Raw genomic sequence first — 27,598 nt, 5'->3', positions numbered from 1 at the left:
GCCAGTCTTCTCTGTCATTACACACGTTTATCACGTGCTGACTTGTATAATATGGACTAACATTAAACACGGTTAATCCACACCAACGGATCGTCATGGAAACAGCAATGTATTCTCTGAGACAGAGAAGTTGGTACAGAACTAAAGTCTGAATGAGGACACAAGCAAGAAGAGGGTGATTCTTGTCTTTCCACGGCCGATGCCCGAGGTGAGGGTGACTGCAGCCTCCCCACGCCCTGTCCTGCAGGGAGCGGTGGGGAGCTGGGCTCTGGTCCACCTGGGCTCTGGTGCAGAGGACAGAGCTCACACTCCGGCCTCAACGGGCAGGCCCTCCCCACCCCGGCACTGCAGCTGACCGACGGCTGACACTTCCCAGTCTCGGTTTCCCCATCCGGCAAAAGCCGTGCTTAGCTTGGTGCCTCCCACAAGGGGGGTACTTACCTCCCATCAGTAAGTACCAGTGATCGATCACCTTCCTGCCCCAAATGTTCTAATTGCTCTCAGAAGAGACGTGGAGCTGGTCAGACGCTCCCCACCCCTGGCTCTCTGCCAGGATTCCACTAGCACCTGGTCTTTAAGCCAAGGAGCCTTAAGTCCATACCTCTGGTGGGAATATGGCTTTACAGAAAGCAACCTGCAAAATTAGCTTTATTTACCAAAAACATTTGAAGAATCTCTGCTGTTACCTAATGCAAAACCCTCTTCTAGAAAAAAGTGCCCAGCCCTGAAATCAGGACACAACACCCCATCTACAGCATGTCTCAAACACAGTCAGCCAGGTGCCAGCCATACTGTGACACCACAGAGGCGAGGGGGCACGGTCTGCTTCCTATGTGAACAGGCGGCTGGGCTGAGCGCACCAGGAGCAGGAACAACACGAGAAATAACCAGCTTTGCTGACTACACGCCAGGCACTGCTCTATGAGCAGTGCATGTGTTCATGCATTTAGTTCTCAAACCTGCAAAGTAATCACTACCATTAGTGCCCATTCTCCGGACGTGAAAACGGAGACCCAGAGAGGTTAAGCAACTTACCCGAGGCCACACACTCCAGTGCACACTCAGCCTGTGCAACCAGACCCTTCTCAGCATGTGCTATGCGCCGAGCACGAGGTGTGGAGGGTGATTAACAGTCGACAGAGCAGCTGCGAGCTGAGGGTGCCCCAACACCACGAGGGAGGCACGGCAGCCCCGGCCCGAAGCACCTTCTGGCGAGAGCGGAGAGCAGACCACCATCCTGGCGGCCTGCAGGTCTGGACAACAGACACCGAACTGCACCTGAGAACTAACGCTTTGTTAAAAGCTTTCTTATGTGCTCCTTTCAAAACGCCATCACCCACCAGGCTGGAGACAGCGGGAGTAAAGCTGCAGAGCATTTCCTTAAACCAGGACAAACCACAGCTTCATGCTTGAAACCTGGGCTGTGACTCAGCACCGTGACTGACTGTAGACAGAACACCCAAAAGAAAAAAAAGTAGCCTAGAGCGCTGAGATGGGTGAGCATGAAAACAGGAACACGAGGTCATGGGCGGCACGTCTGTGTCCCCCAGGCCCTCCGTGCGGAAGCCCTCAACGCCCACCCCCGCCAGGTGACAGTATCCGGAGGCGGGGCCTTTGGGAGGTCATTATGGCACCTGAGATGAGGTGCCTCATTCAAGATGGGGCCCGCGTGGTGGGATGAGTGTCTACATAAGAGACACCACAGAGCCTGCTCTCTCTCTGCCAAGTAAGGACACAGAGGGAAGTCGCCATCTGCAGACCAGGCAGAGGACCCTTCATCAGGGCCCAGATCTGCCAGCGCTCTGACCCAGGGCTTCCCGGCCTCCAGACATGAGGCAGAAACGCCTGCCGGGAAGGACCCGGACTGCGGGGCTGTCACACTCGCCGAGCCGACCGCGCGCACTACTGAGGACAGCACTTTGGACTTCTTAAACGTTCTACAACACATACCGAATAATTCAAGAACAAAACCAACTTCCATAAATATAAATGGCCTTATACCACGTTCATCCATGTAATACCCAGCAAACCTTGTTCAGTAAAATGACTGGTGGAGAAAGGCCAAGAGGGCGGGTGCAAACCACCGCGGGGAGCGGCCTGGGGAGCACGGCCTCTGCGGCGGGAGCCTCTGCGCCCACCCCGACCTCCGAGCTCCTGGCTGCTGCCACCGCCCGCAACACCTCCCTCTGCCCTCAGCGCAGGGTCAGCGACGCCAGCGGCCGCCGCCAGCCAGGCCGGGAGAGGGGCTCCTGCTCCTTGGGCACAAGCACCCATAGTGTGAGGCGGGGGCCCGGGACACAGCACATTTTCCCTCACACTGGATGGGGAGAAATCCAACGGAGAAAAACACGGGTGTTTTCATTCTTCAGCTAACGATTCAATTTTCCCTGAAGTCTTGAGTCTTAAAGGCCACTGGTGAGATATTAACTAACGTCCAAAACAAAGTACCGTGACAAGAAAGAGCCATGGACCAGTGGAGAGGAACGCCCGCACCCACCTGTCGCCCCCCTGCACGCCCATGGGGACGCAGTAATTCAGCTCCAGCCGCGCGATGTTGCCGAGCCTGAGGACGATCCCGGCGCCGTAAGACCAGCGGATGCACTCCGCCAGCTTCCGAATGTGAGCTCTGGGGCCCTCCCCTGAAAAGCGAGAAGAGGGACGTGAGCTACAGTGCGTGGCCCCTGCTGCCCTCGGGTAAGTCCTGCCTCCCTCCCCGCTGTGTGGCCTCCGGTGATTTTTCAAGCCAGGCCTAGACAGTCGAGGAGAATGAATGAAGTGAGACAGGACCAAAGTCAAGCGGGCTGGGGGCCGCACTTCCTCCCCATTCTCATGGCCTGGCACACTCTGCTCCCTTTGCCTCGAATAGCATTTCCCCGGCCACTGACCACCCGGGAAGCCCTACTCCAAGCCCTGGTTTCCAGACCCCTCCCCCGTGTCCTCCTAGCTGGACGCACCTGTGACTCTTGGGCCCTGAGCACCCAGACAAGGGACCAGCTCATGCTCAGCTCTGTGGCCTTAATGACTGGCACAGAGTAGGGGCTCAAGAAAGTTTGCTCAATAAATAGACTTTTCTTTGTAAGACAGCATTAGATGATGGTTTTTCCTGCTTTTTTCATTCATTCAGCCAACACCTTTACTCTGGGCACTGCATCAGGAGTGTGGGAACTACGGAGGGCGCAGCCCCTGCACTTTAGACGACGTAATCTGAGTGAGACGCGGACACCTGCCGTGCCTTGCACTCTCGCACGGGCCGCCCGCGCCGCGGGGCTGCCACGTGGTCCTGGCTTTACCGTAGTTGAGGTTGCAGAGGTTTCCCGCGTTGAGGAAAAAGTGTGTTCTGAACAGCTCTCCGAAGCCGCCCTGGCCCGGTCGGAAAGGCAACGGGGTGTACAGGTGCAGGCCGCCGGCCCAGTACGCCTCTCCGCCCAGGTAGTCTCCTAGGTGAGCAAGGAGTGCAGATCAGAACGAGGTCACAGGCTCAAAATCACACTGATGTGCCACCATTTTCACGAGCGAGACGCGTGCTGTGCCCACCACTCTCCGTGCCCGCGTCTGCGAGCAGCTGCTCTTCTAACTCCTGCTGGCCTCATTTCAAACCATCTTTCTGAAATGATCTTCTTCTCCTGCTTTTATAATTTGCTTTAACTGAAAAAAAAAAAAAGCTAGTGTGTAATTAGGAAAGAATGAAATCAGGAATTTATCGTTATCTGTAACATGCTCGGAGTAAAGTAATAAACTCTTGCAAACCACTTCTTCCACAGCTGCGGGTGACCAGTCACTGTCACTTGGCAAAGAAATGCATTATTTTGCAAATGTTAAGACAACGATACAGAGACACAAGGTACACAAAGTGCCTCTGCAGTTCCTGGAAACGGCTGTACAGAACCAGGAAGAATCTGCTACCCACCCACTGCACAAGGAAGCCGTCCTAGCTCGGCTCTACAAAGACGCTCATTTGTAAAGATTTAGGACCACTTGCGGGTTTTGTTTTTTTTTTTTGGACAAAGGTTACCTTTGCTAAAATTCAAGACTATTCACTGAGAGCACACATACGTGTTATTTCTAAAAATGTTCCTATCCATTTCATTTTAACTACAAAGAGCCTCAACATTAACGCAACAACAACAAAAAAACTGAAATGTGTATACTTTGCTACAAAAGACTCTTTGTAAAGCGTCTTAGTCTCCTTTAATACAAAATGACAGATCATGAAAGAGAAAAATACCGGCTGCCTCCAAGATCAGCCTCAAGGAATGAGCTGCTTATTTGTTTAAAGACTCCAGCACCTCCTCCGTCCCTACTGATACTGAAGCTCCAGAGGAAACAAAGACTGAACAGGTAACAGGAGGTCAGCCAGGTCTGCCTTCCTTTCCCAGCAAGTGTCGCTCTCTTTTCTTAAATAACCTATTTTACTTTAATCACAAAGTAATATACTCATTGTGGGAAATCTGATAAATACATAGAAGCAGGAAAAAAAGGAAATTCTCCTTTAATTCCAGCATTCTGAGATAACCAGCTAACACCCTGGTATTCTTTTGTCCAGTGAATTATAACGAATAATAAGAAAATAAAATGTGAGTCATTTTATCCTGGCCTTTTGTTTGTTTGTTTAATATACTGTAAGCACTTCCCTCTAATACTTTGTATTCTTTGAAAATGTGATCTTGATGCTGGAATAATCACTTACATGTGCCGTAATATAATGACCTATCCTTTGACTGCTGCCATATTGGTGTTGAACTTGACAGTGGACGTGAAGAGGTGATGGGCTTCCTTGCACACACACATTTTAAACGGTCTTGAAGTAAAACACACACAAAGTACATACACCTAAGTGTATATGGCTCAGTGACTCTCCACACACGGAGCACAGACTATAGTGAGCACCTAGACTGAGAAACAGACACGTGCAGCCCCCAGAAGGCCCTGTTCTCCTTTGTAATCACAACCTACCACTCAGGCCAAGTGCAGCCAGCGTCCGACGGCACAGACCATCTCACCATGTCTACAAATCACACGGATGGAATCACACAGCATGCACCCTCTGAGTCTGGCTTTTTTTGGGGGGTGGGGGGCACGTTTCCAGTGCTCATTCGTGCCATCCAGCCAGAGGCTCTAACTTGTTCATCCTCACTGCTGTGTAATATTCCACAGTGTGAAGATAGTTTGGGACTATTATTTTCAATAATCCTTGCTCGTATGTTTTAGGCTTTTGATACGAATTGTCAAACTGCTTTCACGAAAAGCCACAGCAGTTTACCTTCTTGCCATGGAATCTTACCAATGGCCTTTTAATAAGGAATTTATGTTTTAACTTTCAAGCAAATTAAATCAGATTCCAAAACTTTCACAGTCACTAAAAGAAACTGTTACTTTTCAAAAAAGAGAGAGAGAGACACACTACTAAATCACTCTAAAAGAACACGCATCCATTTAAATAATGTTTTTAAAGATTCTAATACATGTGGAGATCCTCTGACAAAATGTCAAGTATTAGAGACAGTTCCAGAAACAGGAATTCTCACTCACTGCTGGGGGAGAGTATGAGTGAGACAAACTCTCCAGAGACCAATATGAAAACTGAAGAATCTCAAAACCCTTTGATCTAGCGAGTCCGCATCTGGAGCTTTATGTTATAAAGTCAAACTTACAGACAAACACAGAGATTCAGTTAGGCTATTAAATACGCTGGCACATTGTTATATAATTCTAAGGGAAAAGGAACCAGTCTAAACGTCTGAATCTTGGGGTCTGGTCTATAAAGACTGCAGTAAGGTAGGAGGATGAAGCAAGCAGCCATGAAAGATCACCAGGCTTTTGTCTTTCTGATTTACTGCTGCTGGGAATGCAAAATGCTAGAGCTATTTTGGAAGACAATCTGGCAGTTCCTTACAAAGCTAAACATAGTTCCATCATACAATCCAGCGACTGGGCTCCTTGCTATTTACCCAAATGAGCTGAAACCTTATGTCCAAATAAAAAACTGCACATAGATGTTTATGTCAGCTTTACTCATAATTGCCAAAGACCGGGAGTCCTGCAGGCAAGCTGTCCTTCGGTAGGTGAGTGCATAAACAACCTGTGGTACAGCCACACAGTGGAATATTATTCGGTGATAAAAACACGTGAGCAATCAAGCTGTAAAAAAATACGGAGGGTCGAATCACTAGGTTGTACAACTGAAACTAATTAATATTGTAAATCACTTATATTCAAATTTTTAAATGTATATATGTAAAAACAAAAATCTAAAAAATACATTATAAAGAAAAAAGACATGGGAGAACCTTAAGTGCATACTGCTTAGTCAAGAAGGCCAGTCAGAAAAGGGCACATACCGCATGATTCCAATTATATGCCATTCCGGAAAAGGCAGAACTATGGAGATAGTAAAGGTCAGTGGTTGCCAGGAAGTAAGGAGGGAGAAGAGAGGGAGGAATGAAGAGGTGGATGGAGCGTGGTGAATTTTTAGGCCGGTGAAACCCTTCTGCGGGATACTGTAATGGTAGATACACGCCACTGTGCGCTTGTCAAAGCCCATGAAACAAGGCCACACAAAGCGAGCCCTAATGTGGACATGGGACCTAGTCAGCAATCACACATCAGCGCTGGCTCTCAGCTCTAACGAGGGCCCCACAGGATCGCGAGATGCCACTGACAAAGGGTGCTATGGGCGGGGGCAGCGGAGCACTGCACTTTGTGCCCAAGTTTTCCGTTCACCTAAAACAGTTCTCAAAAATAAAGCCCATTACACAGCAGGTGTAGCCAATGTTTTAGAATAAGTATAAATGGAGCAGAATCTTTTAAGAATCATGACTCACGGAAAAATTTGTTGTAAAAATTGTTGTGCGTCTAAAACTTAGAGTATTGTAAATCATCTATATCTCAATAAACAAACTTAATGGAGACTTGCAGAAAATTTGGAAAGTGCAGAAATGCATTTTAAAAGATGTACTAAAATTATTCGTAATTCTCATCACCCAGATAAAACCATAATTAACGTTGTGCTGTACCTCCTCCAGGTCTTCTTATTGAAATGCATGCTTATCGTGATATTAAAGTTATCATATCATATTTCAAAAAAAATTTTAAGTCCCATTAATTTAAAAAAATCATGGCTTGTCAATAAGACGAATTAAGCAGCCATTAAAAACAGTAAAGTACTTATTCGTATTAAAGTCTTTTTGTACGTCATTACTGCGGGGTGGCGGGAGGACCAGGTCAGAACACAGCACGTCCACACACACGTCCACACAGCACGCATGTGTGGGCGTGTGTGTTTAAACAGGACGCTCACACGTGTCAGCTCTGGGCAACGGGACCAGAGGCCACCGTCGTGAACCTCTGCTTAGTTCTGTTCTCTCGTTTTCTATCATCTCCTCCACAGACGCCTTTCCTGGCCTGCTGTGTGGTGGATGCTGTGTCGGGTGCCAGTTCCACTGGTGACATGTGAACATCTACTATTGAGGCAGTTTAAACACACATATGCTTTCAAAAATGAGAAGCCACCGTCAGCTCAGTTTTTCCAGTTTGGCGTACATATCGTGGGGACAACAGACCTTCGCTCTGCGGCCCGACGCTGTGCATGCTGAAGCCCCGCACGCTCGTGGGTCCCCCGAGGTAGAATCTGCAAGAGGAGGTGGATATCAGAGGAGAGCCAGCGGGGACAGTCGACATCAGGAGGCACACGTGCGTCCTGCCTTGTCCGCAACTTTCCCCGTGCTGAATCATTCATGAATTTGGAAGATGCCCGGGAGTGTGCTGAGTTTCATAAAAATCAAAACTTCTAACCTAACCCAAATCTAAACATCTAAAGAAACACTTCAAACTTCAAGGCTCAGATAAAGACCCTCAGGGGGACAGTTTGCTGTAAAGGAATCGTCCCTGCTTGTAAGAGTTCACTAAGCTGCTCCTTTTCAAAACAGCCTCCTACGTGCTCACAATAATTAAGGTAAAACTTAAGTTACGTAAGTTTAAAAAGAAGAGGGACACAAATTATGTAACAGTATGATCCGAACTTTACAAATAGAGGAAAATACTAGAAAGAAAGAGACCAATACAGAGGTATTGTAATTTTACATTTTTTTGGTATTTTCTATAGTGATTTTTAATTAGGAGAAAAGTATATATTAAAAAATTTTTAATGAATTCCCTTGTGTTTCTTAATGAACTGGGTTATCATACTCTTTTAAACTATATCTGAGTAAAATGAAAAGCATGAATTAAAAAATTACTAGAAATCCCGTCCACTTTCTATAAAATCTAACAGCTTTCATTAGAACCCAGCTGTAGACCCTGGTAATTACTAAACAATGAATTAAAATGACCAGAGAAGCTGTGCCCAGTCTTCCCACCACGTCTGCCATGGGGGCGACAGTAGCACTGGCCCCGCGGCCCCACCAACGTCCCTGGGTCTGAAGCAGTACAAAGGGAACAGCGCGCTGTTCCTCTGATTGTCCCCCTGGATAAAAGCCTTTGTGAATTTATTCATTGGAACTTGAGTTTAAAAGTCTATAAATGTGTTTTTACTATTTGGGATTTCTAAGCAAAGCTTTTCTGAATACCCTATTAACATCCATTACAAAAACAAAGAGCAAGGTCCATTTACTTTTTTTTTTAAATGATAAATTCCATATATTCTTTTGAAAGAATTAAAATGATCCAGGAAGCACAAAAAGAGAAAAAGTTCTTCCTCGCCCTTCATCTGCCCACCGTGTCCCCGCTGCCAGGGCTGACTGCTGTCACTGGTTTGGTGGCTGACTTTCCAGACCCTCAGTGTGGTGGCTGCAAACACACACACACACACACACATTCCCCTGACCAGAGAGCAGGCAACTGAACACACTTCCATGTACACTTCCACTTATGGACGTCACCTCGTCCTTTTAAACAATTACACAGTCTCTTTAGAATGGCTGTGTTTGAATTTAATCATTTTCCTAGAGGCAGTTTTAGAATTTCTGCTATTACCAACAATGCTACTGATGGACATCCTTTTCTATAAATCCTTGTTCTCTCAGGAGTGTATTTCTGTACATTAGATTCACGGAGGTGAAAATGTTAGGTTCCAGAATTTGGAGTTAAAAAAATTTTTTTCTACTTCCAAACTGCCATCTGAAAAGGCTAAAACAACATTTTAACTAATGCAAGATGAAAGAATTCCTTGGCTCCAAGATAACTGTCAGAATTTCTATTAAGAGCAACCAAAATAAGCAACAGGTGCAACTTCACACTCTGCCGGCAGGAGCCGAAGCCGCCAGGAGCTTCCTGACAGGCAGGCTCCAGCACTGTTCTTTACGAGCCTTCCAAATGCTCTTATTCTTTTGAGATAGTGATTCCACACTGAGGAATTGCTCCTCAGAAAATAAAATGAACAAAAATTATTCACAAGGTTATGTTCTTCACAGGGTTACTTATATGCAAATAATGAAACATTAAAACGCTGCTTATGAAAAATTTCCCATGATTTGGTGAATGATTTACTCTATAATTTTAAGAAAGCAGAGAGGACACAAAACTGTATGCAAAACACAGTGTATCAACCATATAGATGTGTGCATAAACTTATCATGTGCACACACACATACACCTGCACAAGGAAACCGACTAAGAGGAAACACAGTTGACCCTTGAATAAGGCAGGTCTGACCTGCACAGGTCCTCCCGTACGCGGGTATTTTTCAACAGCACATACTACAGTGCTGCACGGTCGGTGCTTGGCTGAATCTGCGATGTGGAGGAACAGTGGGTGCAGAGGGCCGACTGTAAATTATACTTGGATGAGCCCCCCAGGGTCGTTCAGGGGTCACTGTAGTCCCAAATGCTAACTCTGCTTATCACTGAGCAGGACTGTTCTACTTTCTAAAATGTTTCTCTATTTTTATATTTCTACAACATCTATGAACTGTATTCTTTCATACTCAAAAGAGAATAGAAAACTGTTAATATAATGAAGTGAGTTAACTCTCCCTCTCCCCCAAAAAGCAAAAAAATATTAAGTATGAGATGTACTGTGTATTCTGAAATGAGCTTAAACACAAAAACTACATTAAAATTCGAAATATCTGCTTTCCTCAACAGTTAAACTTCTCTAAAATATCTTGTAGGAAACCAACCAGAAAGACCCAAAGGAAACCGTCTGCAAACTACCCAGTCCTCTCCTGTTACTTACCTATCGGCAATACTTGATGGTTTATCACCCATGGGTACCAACATTCCACCCCAGAGAGACGCTGAGAAAACCTATTGAAATATAAACAAACAATCGTTTTACTCCAGCGTTGCTTCCATTCCAATGAGCGTTGGCAGACAGAAGCTGCACTGAGACCTGGTCGCTGGCCCTGGGCCCAGCCCCCACGGCGTGCCAAGCCCTGGGCAGGGGCACGCGGGCTGCAGGAGGGGACACCTGGCTCGTGCACTAGAAGAGCTACAGGTCAAGGAGTTTTGTGGATACTTTTATAACTTGCAACTTCAAGTGTCAAATAAAGACATACTGGACACAAGCGAAAAACAAGCCCAAACCCTAAGCAGGGCCTGGCTCCTGCCCCCACACAGGGCAGCAACCTCGTCTCCCCCAAGCCCAGCGGGACCAGCCGTGGCCCCGGCAAGTGATTCCGCAGCTGCCCAGGCCTCTCTGGCTCAGCCGCAAAGCCCAAGGGGGCTGAGGGCCCAGGTGTCGCAGGGAAGGCAGGCGCAGGGTACTCCGCTCCCGCCACTAAGAAGTGCGAAGACAAGCTGCCCGCCCAGTCCTTGGGGACAGAGCCCTGTCTCTCACAGCTCAGGGGCAGTGACCTAAGCCTCGGTCAGGGATGCAACCTCCACACCCACGTAATCCACACAAACCTAACCCCCGACGCCTTACACCAGCACGAGGCTCCCCAGGGCCTCGCCCCGGCCCTCGTCTCCTGAGCAACCCCCACACTCTCCCCTTCCTGCCCTCTCTCGGACTTGCAAGTTCCCAGGCCTTCCAAGCTGCTCCGATACCTCTTCTTCAGAAGCTTCAGTAGGAGAGACAACAGACGAGAACTGGGACAGAGTGGGCAGAGCAGGCCCAATGGACACTATTCTGAGAAATCCAAGTCCTTGTTCAACCACATGACAGATGCTACAGATCAAAGGCCCCGGGCGCTCTGGGGGCAGCTCCCCTCCCGACTGAGAGCCCCCGGTTACCCCGGCACCCGTCCTCCACCCCCCTCCGCCTGCCTGCCCGTCACAACCTAGGGCGCAGGCCTAACAAGGGAGCAACAACAGAGCTGACTACCCACCTGAGACAACTCCACTGTGCCTCATGTCCCCAGGGACCTCAGGACCATGAGCGCCCAAGGCTCCCAGTCAACCCCCCACCTACGTCTTCCCACTGGCTCCCTCTCGCACCAGCCCCCCAATTCTTTGACACCAGCAGGACCTACGAACGGCCCCCTCGTTCCCTCCTGCCCATGCTCCCTCCTTACCCAGGCCCACCACTAAAACTCACCGACTTGTGTCCACCTCACCTGGCAACACCCGAGGCCAGGTCAATTCCAGCCCTCCGCTGCCCGAGCTGAACCTGAGCGGCTCCGCGTGGCGGGAGACGCCATCGTGGGCAGGCAGACGGGGCTCACTTCCAATCGCTCTAAGTGCTAGGGGCCTCAGAGACGCCTCCCCTGACAGTCTCAGCTAAGATGCACCCCTTCTGGTCCCTCTCTAGCCCTTTACTCTGCTGTGCTGTTCATCACATCACTTATCACCACCTGCTAAGCTACATGTAGATCTACAGCTTGCGGGCCACCCTTCACCAGAACGTAAGAGCAGGAACTGTGTTTTATTTACTGAGGCGTTCTTAGTGCCCAGTGCCTGGCAGCTTGTACACCTGCAAGGAGGGAAGGAGGGAGGGGTGGGAGGGAAAAGAGGCTGAGAAGGAGAGACAAGTGTGGAAGGAGAAGGCAGCAATAACGGAGTCGAATGACGAGGGGGTCATGCAGTGGAGGCGACACAGAAGGGGACAGAGAGAGGCCCCGGCAGCCTCCGGAAGAGCAGCGGAGGGGAAAGGCAGGAACCGATCTCAGTGCACCAAGCCCAGGACTGAGCAGAAGCAGTGACGGGATTTTTAAATTACACGCGTGTACCATTTCATTAAAACTCACTCCTTCCCAGAGTTTGTTTTCTTTTTTTAAGAGCAGATTGATTGATTGATTGGCTGCTTGATTTAATGGGGGACGCGAGTTCATTTACTTATTTTAAAGGAGGCACTGGGGATTGAACCCAGGACCTCATGCACGCTAAGCGCGCATTCCATGACTGCACTGTACCCTCCCCCAGCACCCCCTACTTTAAGGTAGCTAAGGGCACAGGCAGCAGCAGGGGTGTGGAGAGCGGTGCTGGGAAGACTGGAGAATAAACACCATGTCTCCCAGGCCAGGGCCCCACTGCCCCAGTGAGAATCCAGCACCTCCTCCTCATGTCCTGAGGGAATTAGAAGGAACTAAACCAAACTGGGTTAAAAAGATTAAACAAAGACATTCCTGGAAGCACCCAGAGCCCTGAAGACCTAGCGCAGTAAGATGCAGACTCCGAGTTTCCAGGGAAGCAGCATCGGGAGGTAAAGCAGGTGGCCCCCTCGGTCCCCCAGACACATTTTCTTGATGGCCCTGAGCTGATAAATGGGGAAGGGGCTCTGCCGTGGCACTGCGTCAGACTGACAGATGACGCTTAAAGAGACTAATCATCACTTCTCCCCGGAGGGTCCTCAATTCTGGCTGAGGTTAAAAGATCGAGCACTTCAGTTTCAAGCATTAGTGTTCCGACTTCCTGTTTAGTGCTGGACATATTCAGGAACTGAGACCTTCCAATAAGATTCCAAAAACGAGGGGCATAAACACAGGTGACTGTATTCTGGCTAGATACTCACCGAATCAAGTATGAGTTGTTTATTCAACTGAAGCTCAACGTCCTCTTTTAGGAAGCTCACGTCCCCTCCAGTGTAGCCTGCCAGCTCCTGTGGGAAGAATCCTCAGGTCAAATGGAGCAAACAGACTCACTACAGAGGTTACTAAATGTCACTGCAATTAGGACTCAGTTTTGCTGTTTTGGATTTTGGGAAAGGCAACAGACTACTTCCATCTCCGAGAAACTAAATCCGAGTTGTTCTAGATGGTACCAGGGGACTGACAGACACAGAGTCATCAAACTCATCAAGTAACTGCAGACAAAGTTATTTATTATTATACGCAAGAGAAATACACTGGCAAGACCAACATTTTATTACAGAGCTTGCAAAGGATGCCACGGCTTGTTTGGCCTAATCAGTGTTTGGGAAAAAAATTAGCCAACCTTTTACAATTTGACATATTTCATATGAAAATCTGATTTCGAGCTGGTCCTCTGAAGCTGAGGATCCAGCCAACAGAGCAATCAGTGCCCCCCTCCCCATGGCCGGCTTCTCCCCCCGAGGTCACCTGCTGGGCCTGCAGGCACAGGGGTTACAGTCCCTGCCTTCAGCTGTTCTTTAAGGGGAACCAGAGGAATCACTCACACCAACTCCTAACTTTCCTCCCGGCCTACCGAGCGACACCGTCACAGAGGCCGGAGCCTTACCCCTACTCTGTGCTCTGCGAAGGCAAAGCCCGAGCTACAGGGAGCAATTCCAGGGCTAGGAACCCCGAGAGTGGACGCACACCTTTGCAAGCCATTCTAGAGAGATTTTTACAATTAAAGGAAAACGTTCAGTGTTAAAACGAGACTACTGTGCATGACGCCCCATCCCTCCAGGGCCGCCAGGCCTGCGGCGGGCACGGGCGAAGGATCACTACCTGGTTAACTTTCAGCAAAGCGCCTCTTCTTGGTAGGATGGAGGAGTTCCGAGAGTCGATGACCATGGCGTGCTGAAAGAAATTTGGACTTGGAGGTATTTGCACTTCAGACAGGACTATATAATAACAACAGATGCTCCCTGGGCACCAACTTTAGCCTAGCACTTGCTAAGCACTCTCAAACTCTTGACAAAACCCCTGCGTTGTGAGCGAGGGAACTGAGTGGGAGAAACAATTCACGTCCATTAGGAGGGAGGCGCCGCCCCCGACACCCAGTTTGTTCATTCAGGGAGTGTGACACCTGACCCGAGTCAGCTCAGCCAGCTTTCAGCTAGAACGCCACAGCCAGCACTTATCACATCGTTTCCCGCTACCATGATGTTACTCAGGAAAAGCGACATGAGGTCACATCTGGAAATTCACAAAGTGACCAGGAGGCACCGCGTTGGCCACCCAAGCCGTGACACCTCTCAGTCCCTCCCGATGTCGGCGGAGACTAGTCTCCCGCGTGCAGCAGGAGCTGCACACCTCCCGGGACGGAAGTCCTTACCGAGAGAGACGACTTCAGCGAGTGCCCGCTCTCCTTTCGGACAGCGAACGACGCCGTCCTGGAGAGGCAGCCCAGCTCTCGCCACACGCCCTCCCACTTGACGGTGTGGCTGGTCTTCCACACGGGAAACTGCAAGGGCACACGGGAGACGGTCAGCTTTGCGGCCGTGCAGGCGGGGGTCGTCCCGAATCAGGTCCCGGGGTGGGGTGTGATTAAATTTCTAACTGACCCAAAACCTAAGACACATTTGTTTCAATGATGGCTGGGAGAGAGGAAGAGAAGAGGGAAGCTGGAGAAGGGGGGAACGGAGGGAGGCAGGCGGGAAGGCGGGAGAAAGGCGGGGTCAGCTGGGAACAGAGGGAAGCTGCGCGGCAGGGCCGCACTCTGGGCCAGCAGACAGGGCCGCTGGTCTGAAAGCGGCACGCAACCCCTCACCGACCGCTGTCTCTCCTGTCTCTAAGCTCACCCGACACAGGCCCCGCCTGGTTGTCTGCCGCCAGGCTGGGTGGCCCACATGCCCCACATCAGCTCCCGGAAAAGGGCAGTAAGACAAGGTTACGGCCGAGTGACGAGCTTCCTTCCTGCAGGCAGAGGCCTGAAGCAAGTGACTCTGGGTCGGGGCAAGTGGGACCCGCCTCTTGGCCTGACCCCCTTCCCCCGAGAACAGGCCAGCCCATCTTAGATTGCCATCTCAGAGAAAGGACCAGGTTGCTTCTGAACAGCGAACGACATTATCTGGTGGTCTCAGGAAGCACAAGCGTGATGCAACTCTTACAAGGGAGCCAGGGCATGTCACAGTCTCCTGAGTGAGCCCCACACTGGGCATGCTCTACAGCCCTCAGGCCTGCAAGAGAACTGAAGGCCCAGACCCCACAGTTGGCTTTCAGGGTGAGAACCTGGGGGAACTCATCTCAGCACGATTACCTGTCAGGCCCCCACAAGGCTCCGAGCCACGCCCCGGGGAAGCAGATGGTGGGAAAGCAGCCCTGTACACCTGCCATCTCTGCCCTGAGGGCCACCAGAGGTTCAGCTATTCTCCCACATGCCCACGGAGGGGGCAGAGCTGACCTAAATTACCTCTTCCTTTCGTATAAGGTGGCTCTTAACAAGAGAAACCCTGTTCTCAGAGCAGACACATTCTACATCTCTGGATTCCCATCAGGAGGATGAGGCAGGGACCAGGTGGCACCACTTTGCTTGCATAGTCAGCCCCTACTTTGTGCAGACACCAAGGACACAGGTGAGGAGGATGCAGTCCCTTCCTCCAGCACCTCTGCTCTCACGGCAGGGCTGGCCCCTTGCCCCCAGCCCCGGGCCTATCCCAGCACTCCTGACGTCTCTCATCTCTATGCTGTGTGGACAAATGAGGTGTTTCTACTCTGCTAGCGTCTGCTCTTTAAAAATGGCTTAGGGGACAGAGGTAAAAGGGACATGGGGGAGAGAGCTGGGGAGAAACCGCCCACCCTGCTGGTGGCCACTGTGAGCTGGGGGAGGGCGGGGCTGAAGAGAACGTCCGCCAGGTGCTGGTGTCCGCATCTCTGCTCAGGGCAGAGGGTCTGAGGGCTACTCCCTGCACACATGATGAGGTGACAATGGGCACACGTGCCTGTGCCTGAGCTGTGTCCTCCTGGGCTACCGCAGAGCGCTCAGAGCTTTCGTGACTTTGGGCTGCGAGGGTGTGCAGGGTGAGTGGCTGTAGTGTCTCGAGGGCCCAGAGGGCGCCGAGCACACAGCGGGAGGCAGGCTCAGGCAGGCACTCGGGGCTCTCAGACCAGAATCACTGGGAGGGGAGGAGGATCGGGCAGAAACACTCTCCTGCCCCCATTCCTGGAGATGCTGATTCAGCAGGTCAGGCAGAGTCAGGAATCTGCAGGTGAGGCCAAGGCTGCCAGTCTGGAGACCACACTTGGGAGCTTACTTTTATACGGCATTGTGTCTCAAGGTCTTTCCTCATTAACTAAAGCCTAGAACAGGAGAGGGAGCAGGCATGGATGCAGAAAGGAAGGCAAAAAGAGCAGCGTTCACCATAAAGCCTGAAAGTGGTCCAGTGATAGTAATTCCACGTGTCTCATCCTGCTAGAAGGAAAACTTAGGCGTAAACCAACACTAAAAGCGTTCGGTAACCTAAAGTAACCTTCACTGGCTGCCTGCAGCGATCGATCTTAGCACAGACGAGGAAGGGCAAACAGGTGGCGTTACAGGAAGTCAGAAGCAGGGAAGAAATCTGACCGGGTCAGAGGAGCTGCCACGGTAGAGGTTAGTCACTCTCCGGCCCTGGCAATGTGTCCTTGGCCAGTGAAGAGGTGCCCGGCGGGGACCACTGACAGGAGGATGGAGAGCAGAGGGTGACCCAGCAACCGTGCCTGCAGCTCCAAGCATCCGACCAGCCAAGTCTGTGCGCTCCCAGCCCGGTCCCTCCTGTCTTTGGGAATCAGTTAAATGGGCTCTTCGTTCTTGCTCAAGTGCACGCAACGAATGACTGCAAAGCCACTTACACTGTACTCGGCTGATATCCCTCTGTCTGTCTCCCGGAGTGAGCTCCAAGGGAACTGCCCAGTCACTTTATACAAGTTCACAGAGAAACTAGGAGACAAGGGGACAGAGCTTGAAAAGCTGGAGTGGTGATTGTAACCTGCACACATTTAAATTAACAGATTTAAACACACTTCTGGGGCTCATCTTCACGAGGAAATCTACAGCACGCTGTGACACTGTACAAGCGTCACCTGATTCTGCCAAGTTTCTTTTCACAAACAAGCCATCTACTTTAACTTTAAACCAGGCCACTGAACTCAATGAGCTGCATGGCTGCCTACTTTCTTTCGAAGTTTCCGGGCTGCGGTTTGAAGAAGGACAGGCCGTACGAAGTTTCTTTGGTTCCATAGGAAAACTGAAAAGTCACCTTTTCTGCACGACCTAGAAGATTAGGGAGTTTGAGGCCAAGGACCTGGGAGGAAAGGAAAAACGGCAGTGGTTTAAACGGAAGGAACAGTAACTTCTAAGAAAGACTGTGCTAGCTCAGGGACTCAAGAAACAGGACAAGAACATAGACCAGGACCGGCTTTCACCTGCAGCTTCACTCTTTAAAGCGCGCCTTCGCTGAGCGCACACACCTGATGGACTGGAGGGCAGGCTAAACCTGCCAGCTGTGAAGCTCAGACAACTCAACCGCATGGGTCTGGGGCTTAGGGGAACCTGACCAAGAAACTAGTACATCTCATAGCCCCGAATCAGGCCTGAACCACCCACGTTTATAGCGAAGCATGTTATAATCAGCTCCAGGAAGGGTCCCGAGAACTACGGGATGTCTTACTAACAAAGATTAAGGGGCAGGAAGGAGCTCTGGGAGCACCGCCAGTTTTTGGAGCACAGTCGTGTTTTACAAGCTCACAAGTGGAAGCTGCACTGTCGGGCAGGAGGGGAGCTGGACCGTACCATGCTGCCTTCGTTGTTCCCGACCATGGTGTTGTAGCTGCCCGTCAACCTTCTTAATTCCGTCACTTCAAAGGTAACGTCTAACCCATTTGGAAGCGCATCATCGCCTATTAAGTCGAAGATATTAAAGAATAAAGACAGCTGGAATGTGTAGTTACATATCCGGCCCCACCACTAGAAATGACAGAACACAAACTGAAGCCTCGTCTCACTTCACAGCCTCCTGTGGGAAACACGCTCTATTTCAAAGCTCAGTACCACGCCCACGTAAAACCACACCACATTTCCACACCAAAACCCGTGTCTGGTTTGTGGTCAATGATCCCAAACAGTCAGACTCAGCTGCAAGGAGTGACCAGAAGTGGATTGTTTAAAACACATATTATTTGCTAAAGGTACGTGTCCCCTACTAGTGTGGTCCTTGAGATTATTTGGGGCCTCGATTCAAATGACATTAAAACGAGGAATTCACGTGACAAGAGGGGGTCCAGTAACCCTGACGGAGAAGCAACAAACTCGATACAGATGTCAGAAGCAAGTGGTTTTATCCTTCCTCAAGCTGGGAGTGTGGGGGCCTTGGGGTGCCTCCTCCCCGCTGCGGGCCCCGGGGTGCAGGGCCGAGCGCCTCTCACAGAAAGGTGGGGGCTGGACATGAGCCGCACCCGGGAGCTGTCAGACTCGCAGGTGCTCAGGCACGGGCTCCCAAGTACCCAGACTCAGTTGGTCAGGGTGGGGCCTTGGCACTATCTTTTTTTTAATTAGGAGGCTTTGTTGTTTAGAGCGGTTTTAGGTTTATGGAAAAATGGAGCTGAAAGCACAGAGCTAGTCCCAGTTTCCATGTACGCCCTCCCCACACCCTCACACACATCCCTCCTCTCAGCAACACCTTGCACTAGTGTGGCACGTTTGCCCCAAGTGACGAACCAACAGTAAGACATCATTAACTCCAGGGTGACCGCACTGAGGCCACTCCTGGTGCTGCGCACCCGCAGCGTCTGACGGACGGATGATGTCGAGCACTCTCCGCTACAGTGTCACACGGAACAGCTGCACTGTCCTGAACCATTCCTTGTGAAAGCTCTCGGGTAGTTCTAACGTGCAGCCAGGGTGGAGGGCCGCTCGCAGAAGTGGACCCGTCACACTTACAACAGACCTGAGAGCGCTGACTACGTGCCACCCACGAGACTCGCCACCGAGACAGCACTCCGGGGTAGGGACAGGGCCACTCAGTCACTCACTTGTCTGACCAGCGGCGTGTTGCTTAAACCTCCCTGAGCCTCTTCCCTTAGCTGAAAAACACTTTTTCCAAAAGAATAACCATGACACTTGACCAGGTTTTCACGAGGACCCAACTGAATCGTGCGCAGAGCTCAGCCCAGGCACGATGGTTACTGCCACCGTCACTCTGAGGATGCAGAGATAACCGGCGGTCCCCCGGCAGCATCCCAGGGCGTCTGCGGCACTGGCACCACCACAGGCAGCTGCCCGGCTTGTCATGGCAGCCTGCCGGCCCCACCCCCAAAGCTTCCGCTTCAGGGGAATGTGCGTTTCTGCCAGGTCCCCAGGTGAGAGCTGAGCTGCTGGCCCGGGACCACACTCTGAGGACCACAGTTCTACTCATAATTGAATCCTCGAGGCTTAGCTGGGTACGTGGCCTCACAGACTTTATTTCCCAGCGTCCCTTGGCCACGTGGGTCTTGGCCGAAGGGATGAGAGGGGAGTGCTGTGTACAGCACCAGGGACAGGTACTTAAAGAGAGCAGTGTGCCCTTTCACCCTCCTCTCCTCCTCCCTGAGGCTGTGTTGGGGAACGTGGATACTAGATGGGTCCTCTGCCTTCACAGCGACCAGGGGACTCTAGAGACGGTAAGTGCCCAGCACCGGGGGGAAAACACACCAGCCCCAGGTGGCTTCCCAACTGTCACCAAAAGAGACTTCCCTCTGGCCTAAGCCTCTGTTGTCTGGGGTCTCTGCTAGTCACAGATGAATCGACATTCCAAATAGTAAAAATCTTCCATTTACACAGCATTTCATATTTTTACAAGCATTTTCATATACTGTGCTTCATTTATATCTCTTCAAAGTTGTCCTCCACTCAATCCTGAAGGTCGCTTGTTCACTGATTCGTTTCAACATGTACTTTTCAGTGGGTGTCTACTCAATCCAGAATCAAGTCCACCACCACCTACCTGCCTCCACGAGCTGGTCTCCCCATCATTTACTGCCTTTTCTTCCATCATGCTCATCCCCACATCTGCTGTCTGGGGCTAGAAGGCACTTGTGGTCCATCCAATGACACTGTCTCTCTCTGGCCACTGGGCCTATTAAACCCTCTCTCTCTCTATGGAACATTCTCCATCCCTCCCCTCACCACCAGCCCTGCTCCCCAAACGAACACAGACACACCTTCCAGGTCCCAGCCATGGATCACCCCTTCCAGGGCACCATCTCTGATCCCCCGTCCCCCCACCCCACCTCAAGAGATGCTGAGTGCCCCCCGCCCCGGCGGCACGACATCTCACCACGTGCTGTCCCCCCGCCCTGCCCCACTTGACCAGAAGCTCCTTCAGGAGGAGACAATGCCTTGTCTGCCGCTGTCTCTCCCCACAGCAGGTCTCAGGAACAAAAGAATAAACACTAAATTGAGACCAAATGAATACGAACAAAAAGTGAAATCTGACTCCTATGCCCACCTCCTTTTAAAACACGCATGTAGGTGGAGTCTGCCCAGGGCCCTTTCGGACACCTTAGTAGGGGGTTTCCCAAAGAAAGCCTGGCTCTCTCCTTCGGGGTCCTTCCTGGAACCCTGGTACCAGCCAGGAGTGCTCAGGCAATGATATCTTCAAACTCACCCGTCCTCCCTTGGCCTGACACAAAAATTCAGTTACTTTCTTGAGGCCACAGGAGCTTTCTATGCCTGGCCACACAAACAGCTTCTGTGTCCCTGGAGGACAGAGGGAGGGAGAGGCAAATCAAAGACAAACTACACCACAATACGGACCTTGACACGTATCAATCAAAACATCCACTTGTCGGAATATCCCTAGACGGAGCAGTTTTTCACGGGCTTCGTGAGATTTCCTCATTACCTGGAAGAGAGAGAAAAACAGAGGATGTATTTCTCTGAGATACAGAAACATAAACGGTGGCTGTAAGGCCGGCTGGAGGCTTAGCACGTGGTGCCAGGTGGCTGAGCACTGAGAAGAGAGCATCACTGAGACCAGACCCGTGAGTAGTTACTTTAGTCAAAAGATGACTTAATGAAAGGTTACTTTAATCTTCCAAAAAAAAAAACACAAAGGCCAAGTAAATCGGGGAGTGAGAGGAGCCAGCTGGACCTGGGCACGAGGCAGCTGCTGGTGACGCTGCCCAGGCACGCAGACGTGGTTCCAAGGGCAGAAGGAACCCATGGAGGAGACGAAGACGGTGCAGCCCAGGAAAGACACTGGTGGACAGCGGCGTAAGGGCCCGAGGAGATGGCGGGAGAGGGTAACAATCAAGAGCCCGCCCCACTGGGTCAGTCAGGGCCCCGAAGGGCGCGCACCAGAGTGCTGAGGGTGCCGGGGAAGGAGTCAGCACTCAACACCGTCAGTGCCCGGGACGACGCTGGGTGGCTGGGAAAAGCACAAGGAGGGGCCAGCCTGGAAAAGAGGACACCTCCTTCTCCAGGGTAAGGGTGAAGGCAAACACATCTAAGCTCGTGGGAAGTGAGGGGGTTCAGTTCCCTTCAGGGGAGCAGGGGCAAAGTCATCAGCAGAGAGGCTGGGGGGGTACTCAGTGAGCAGACAGACACTCCCAGGATCTTCAGAAGGAAACAGGAAAGAAGGCCAAGCAGAGAGGACACTTGCCTCAATGAGGTTTTTAGCCTTAAAAACATCTCCGATTTCACACATGATGATGTCATCTTTAGTTCTTCCAAGTCCATCAAAATGAATGTGTTGAACCACCACCTACATGTGACAAGGGGACACAGATTATTAAGTACAAGGCAGGAGAGATTAGGCACTGAGGCTAAAGACAAATGTCTAAAATTAACTTCAGAGATTTGTGTTCACGTTCAACAATCCATACTTCTTAATTCCACACCTTTTCAAAAAACTGGTCCCAGGAGCTTACCCTTCGTGAGGGCTGTACTTCCTGTGAACGAGGCCTGCAAGGTCTCTGTAGGTCAGCCCTAAACCCCGGAGGGTGCAGAGGTCCCCTCTACGTCCTTCCCATAGGCTCCCCAAGCCCTGGCCCCTGGATGATCTGTCACCGTGTGTATCTGGCCAGAGATCCGGGGTGGGTTTGCGTCTGGCATGGTTAATGCTGGCTCAAGAGCCCACATCCGCCACCTTCATCTACAAGTGTTTGCTTAACTACTTCACTCAACAGAAACGCACTGATCATCTGTGAGCCGAGTGCTGTTCTAAGCACTGAGAACACAGCAGTGAGCAAAACATGAACAGTCCTGTCTCAGTGGAGCTTATATTCTAAAGGAGGTAGAAACAGGCAAAGCGCATCGTCCAGCAGATGGCAGTGAGTCACAGAGACATCATGGCGGGATCGTGGTGTCAGGGAAACGCAGGACTCACAGGCGAGAAGGTCTTAATTAAACAATTAATGAAAATGTCCTGACATTTCCTCCACTGTATTCCATTTCAAAGGCTACAAAGTTTTTTAAAAAGTTTCATTCAAGACCCAGGGTCTTTCGTCTGGGAGCAGAGAACAAAGTATAAACTTAAGCACAATTTGAATCTCTTTGAAATGGTGTTTTTTTGTAACATACATACAAAAATTTGTTTAAATTTCTCACTTAAATAATCACCAAGGAAAAACTATTTCTCTAAAAATCAGAAACTATTTTTCTAAGCCACCAGTCTTTATAAAATGCAGCTGGCTGCAAACCTGTCTTTGATACAGGCGCCACCGCAGGTTCCCGTTTCCCCGCGGCCTGCGGAGCAAGTGTTTCCAGCCACAACAAAGCGGAGCCTCCGCAGGATACTCACATCCTTGTTCTCAAGAATTTCCTGTTTAGCTTCAGGTTCAACTTCAACAAACTCAGCTTCTTCTCCTAATCCTCCAAACTCAGGTCCACTGGCTGGGAGAGGCTCTAGACTCTGAAGGGGAAGAAGGAACCACAGATAAATCGGCTTACATTTAAAAAAAAGCAAAATCTCTCCTTTTTGTCTTCAGATGGTGCTCCAGACAGCTCAGTGCCGGGGCTCCCTCTGGCGCTGGCGGCAGGAGCAGAGCAGGGCGCACACGGGCAGCGTGAGCTCCTGATGAAGTACAAGCCTCAGGCCGGCAGTGAGCCCCCTCCTGCCCAGTGTGTGGTTAATACAGAAAACAAAGGTGAAAATTAATTAACTAAAGGGTCAGGCACAAACCTATGATGACCGTGTCATAAACTGAGGGCTATATCTAATCTAGTTCTGTACACTTGAGCCCCATCTGAAGACAAAAAAAAATTTCCTTTCCTGTGACAGAAAGTACCCTAATCTTTTAAATCAAAATTGGATACATTCTAGGATAATTACATTGACAAACCAAATTACTAAAAAATATTTTTCTGGACCCTGAGAGATTTGTTTAGGTTCAGAAGGTTTCATTCACACACGAAGGGGAATGGCATATGCTCATAACGTGGGCCGGCCAGGAAGAGGTCACTGTCTTCAATCTGAACTGACATTGTCTCAAAAGCATTCTGAATAAAGGTTCCATGACAGCAATTATGGAGACGTAATGATAGAATAGTACGTATAATACATGTCTGATATTACATATTTATTATACACATGACTGCGTAACCACAGGAATTCCCAGACACTCCTGGAAGTGGATTCAGAAGGTCCAGTGTGGCACCAGGTGATGGTGCAAACAGGCGACTGTGGGGAAATCTATGGTCATTACTATCAGGCTGCTTCCTCACTCCACTAGTTCTCTACAAATAAGCACCTCTGAAGCACACAGGAGTGTTTGGCTTCTGCAGCACGTGGAGCGACAGGGACTCTGGGCCACTGTCACCTATTCCCTGGACTATCCAACAGCCTCTTGTCAGCACATCCTCCATAATGTCGTTGGTTCTCTGGAAAGGCAATGACCTGACAGTACCATGTCCTCTTTTCCATCCTTTGCCTCAAAGACTCTGATGGTCCTCCAAGTGCCCTGGGGGAGAGGATGCATCTAGGTTCCTCAGCAGGACAGGCGAGCAACTCCACCATACAGCCCATGTCTGCCATCCCAGTTTCAACCCCCACCACTCCCCTGACCCTCGCATTCATGTCTGTGCACACCTTGTTCTCTCTGCCCAGGATTACGAGCCTCGCAAGGAGTTTAAAGAAACATCTTCAATGTCATCTCCTCTGTGAGCCACGCCTGACTTCTTCAGGCAGCATCAGCCCCTCCCTCACAGGGACACCTCTTACAAGTTTATGACCTTTGCACATACTCTTTCTTTTTCTTATTTTTATCTGCTGGGGCACATCAGAAGTATTCAAATATTTATGCAATAGAAGAGTGAGTGATTTTTTTGTTGTTCTTACATTTACTAGATATCTACTGAGTGCCTACTGTAAGCTGAGCACCAGGCTAAAAGAGCAGGGAATGCAGCTGTGAACAAGACAGACTGAGTACCCTTCCCTCAGTGGTTGAAGTGGGACGTTTACATCAGTAAAAAGGGGAAGACAGTGCTGGGCAAAGAAACAGGATTTATTTCACATAATTATCATTTCACTTTTGTTGTATAATACATAAAAAATGGAATCATTATTCTATTTCTCAAAAATATAAACAAATTAAAATAGGAAATTTTTTCTGCAACATTTCATGTACACGCTTTCTGAATATTTAAGTCCACATAGTGCAAAAAAGTATATTAAAGCTGTCCAGATTGTGTATGCAAAATATATACACTACGGTTAAGAATATATGCCCATAGTCATTCTTCTTAATCTGAATGCTTGGCAAATACATTTCATCTGGCATAAAGTTTATATTCTGTTATGCTAAAAAAAAAATTTCATTACGGTTCCTAAAATCACAAAGCATGAAACATGCTTCATCAAAGATCTGCCAGATCCTTCTACATTCTAAAATGTGAAATTTAGACTTTAAGTTCAAGAGATGACGTCTTTACAGTTGCACTAAAGCCTGATGTCCTAAAATTAACTGTTTCATGCACAGAGATTCATTCATTCACCCAATATCTACCCACTGTGTGACAAGCACTTACAAGATCCTCACCCTCAGAGAATTTACATTCCAGTGTCTGGATAAGTAGTTCGGGAAATGAATTTAAAAAATATTTGGATCTAGCTTCTGACCTTTAAGCTGATTAGTTTACTAGTAAGTCAACAAATTTTATTAAACACCACACGCCAAGCACTGAGCAAGGCAGTGCTAACTGAAGAAAGAGGATAGGAAATAAATCTAATGAGTTATGAACAGCATCTTTAAAGCGATAAAGACTAGACTCAAACTGAAAACATAAGAAAACGTAATACATATTCCTGGTAAATACTATTTTAGGAAACATTTGTTTCACATATAAACTAGACAGCAAATATGAAATGTTTTCTTACTATGAGCTCTGATCCTAAAATTCAAATAACACTCACTAGTGGAGTGTAAAGGTCAAATTAAAGAACTGAAATCATTTTCTGTCAATACATTGATCAGAGGAGCAGCAAATTTAGTGTCAAAAGAGCTCAATAAAAGTGAGACTTTTTTCCCTGTACAATTAGCACCAACTGTGCCAGGCACATAGTTGACCACTGGTAAATATTAGTTGAATAAAAGAATGAATGTTTACTTTGTCAAGATGCTACAAGGGATGCTAGACAAGTAAGATGCAGCCTTAACATCCAGAAACTGCGAGTCTAAAAGGATAAGTCAAAAATGCAAATAGAGCTAAAACAAGGCACCAGAGTAAAAATGTGAAGGAAGCTGGTAACATATAAAACAAGGAAATGAGGGGAGATAAGGAGATTCATGTATTAAGGGACTTTAACTGAGTTCTAAAAGATGGGGATACTTTGACACTAAAAATGGGTGTGGGGGTGAGTGATAAAAGAGGGGGCTGCGCGCAACAGCACAGTCCAAAGAGCGAGTTGGAAGAACAGTGTTTTATTTGAGGGAAATATCTGTAAAAGGAAGTTAACTCCAATTCGGGACACCAGGCTGACAAGTCTGTGCTAAATTTTTTTGGAATCTAATGGGGAACGGCTGAAGACTTATGAACAGGGCAACTGAAACAACCCATGCTGTAAAAGAGAATTCGTGTTGAGGGCTGGGACTCAGGAGGTCTGAGTTTTAGAACCTTCTGAGGTTCCAACGGTGTGACCTCGGTCAAATATTCATTCTCTGGGCCTCAGTTAAGATTACGACCGAGGAGAGCAGTTAGGCCGTTTGGGCAGGCGCCAAACATCCCAGCAAACGCTTTTATATGCATTGTGTCTTCTAATCGTCCCAACAGCCCGGTGAGTACGTACGATTACTGCCTCCACTTTAAAAGGAAGAACTAAAGTGTAGCGAAGTTCGTCTTTGCACGGTAAACAGGAGAAAGGAGGACTCCTAGATGACCTGGGTTGGAAGACTTTAGAAAACACTTGGTGCTCTAAGGAGTCTGGCAAGACTCCAGCAGCGGCTGGGCGGGAGAGGATGGAAAAGGTGACCAGTAAAGAGATTAGACGCTCGAAACCGCTTAAGACTGAACTTATTACTCTGCTCCAGGACATCACGGAAGGTCCGCTAGTCCTTTCTGGGCCACTCCCTGAGTGACCTTGGGCAAATCAGGTGCCTCCTCCGAGTATCGGTCTACCACTAGGAAGTCTGCAGTACCCGCTGGCAGCATCTTTGCGGCCTTCTCCACGCGGCCCGCGGCGGCACCGCGCTGGCGCGCCGCAGGCTAGGGGCCCGGCCGGGTTCGGCTCCCGCCTCCGGACCCCGCCGCACCCTCCCCAGGGCACCGTGGGCGCAGCCGCGAGAGCGTCTCCCCGCGGCGCCCGCCCAGAGGTCACGCAGCTCGCGGGTCGCTGGGCCTCTTACCCGGGCATGCACCGTCCCCATGGCTCCCTCTCTGGCCGCCGCCTCCCAGAGCTGGCTGAGCCCCACCAAGGTTCGGCTGATGAGGGCAGAGGGCGGGTGCTCGGTGGCGGAACTACACGTCGGTGCAACACCCACAAGCCCCCGGACGCGGAGGACTGGGGGCGGCCATGATGCCCCGCCTTCTCCCCGCCCCCTGGCTCGCGATGCCTCCGCTCATTGGCCCCTAAGAGTCCGTGACCCGGATGTTCATGCGGACGCCGGGAAGGCCTGTGACCCAAAGATGTCGCAAGCGCCGAGCGTTCAATGGTGCCCGCGAAGCTCCTGTCTCGTGGTGGGCTGGCCTGCGTGAGAGTCCGCTGGAAGCTGGCCCCGGCGTTGCCCCTGGGAGAGACCGGACCAGGTGGTGGGTGCGCCGGGGCTTCACCCACGTCTCTCCCTTAACCCTCCCGGCACCTCGTCCGGGTGAGTGCGGTGCGTATCCCCACGCCCCCGCGACGCGCGGACCTCCCACGCCCGGCCGCGGCGTCTGGAGCTGCCCAAATCCGGATTGGCGCCCTGCTCCTCTCCTGCTAGCCGCACGGGCCCTTCAAGTCACTGAAACCTCTGGGGCTCAGGCTCCTCGTTGCCAGAATAAAGGTGACAGTCTTGTGTATTTCGCAGGGATGGATTAAAAGTCTCACGCGTGAGACACAGAATGCCTAGCACAGGGCAGGGCACTTAGTGAGCAGTGAGTAAATGACATTATTCTTACAGCCGCAACCAATAAATGTCAGTGAGTGTCACCCAGGGCTTCGCAGGGG

General features: G+C 50.0%; 1 protein-coding gene across 1 annotated transcript in view; it reads right to left on the bottom strand.

Moving 5' to 3' along the window:
* Positions 1-26,994, bottom strand: part of SAMM50 (SAMM50 sorting and assembly machinery component) — a 30,733-nt gene extending 3,739 nt beyond the window's left edge. Inside the window, exons 1-14 of the mRNA XM_072973656.1 lie at positions 26,799-26,994; positions 22,760-22,870; positions 21,620-21,721; positions 20,773-20,860; positions 17,773-17,879; positions 17,154-17,284; positions 16,833-16,920; positions 14,338-14,466; positions 13,788-13,859; positions 12,887-12,973; positions 10,172-10,242; positions 7,560-7,627; positions 3,291-3,437; positions 2,498-2,639 (exon numbers count right to left, since the gene is read on the bottom strand). Coding sequence (XP_072829757.1) covers positions 2,498-2,639; positions 3,291-3,437; positions 7,560-7,627; positions 10,172-10,242; positions 12,887-12,973; positions 13,788-13,859; positions 14,338-14,466; positions 16,833-16,920; positions 17,154-17,284; positions 17,773-17,879; positions 20,773-20,860; positions 21,620-21,721; positions 22,760-22,870; positions 26,799-26,819 — 1,364 coding nt within the window. The 5' untranslated portion in view covers positions 26,820-26,994. The remainder of the gene's footprint in view (positions 1-2,497; positions 2,640-3,290; positions 3,438-7,559; positions 7,628-10,171; positions 10,243-12,886; positions 12,974-13,787; positions 13,860-14,337; positions 14,467-16,832; positions 16,921-17,153; positions 17,285-17,772; positions 17,880-20,772; positions 20,861-21,619; positions 21,722-22,759; positions 22,871-26,798) is intronic.
* Positions 26,995-27,598: the final 604 nt, after the last annotated feature.

The sequence above is a fragment of the Vicugna pacos genome, chromosome 12 (assembly GCF_048564905.1).
Source record: "Vicugna pacos chromosome 12, VicPac4, whole genome shotgun sequence".
NCBI classification, from domain to species: Eukaryota; Metazoa; Chordata; class Mammalia; order Artiodactyla; family Camelidae; genus Vicugna; species Vicugna pacos.
This window is presented reverse-complemented; position numbering and strand designations above follow the sequence as displayed.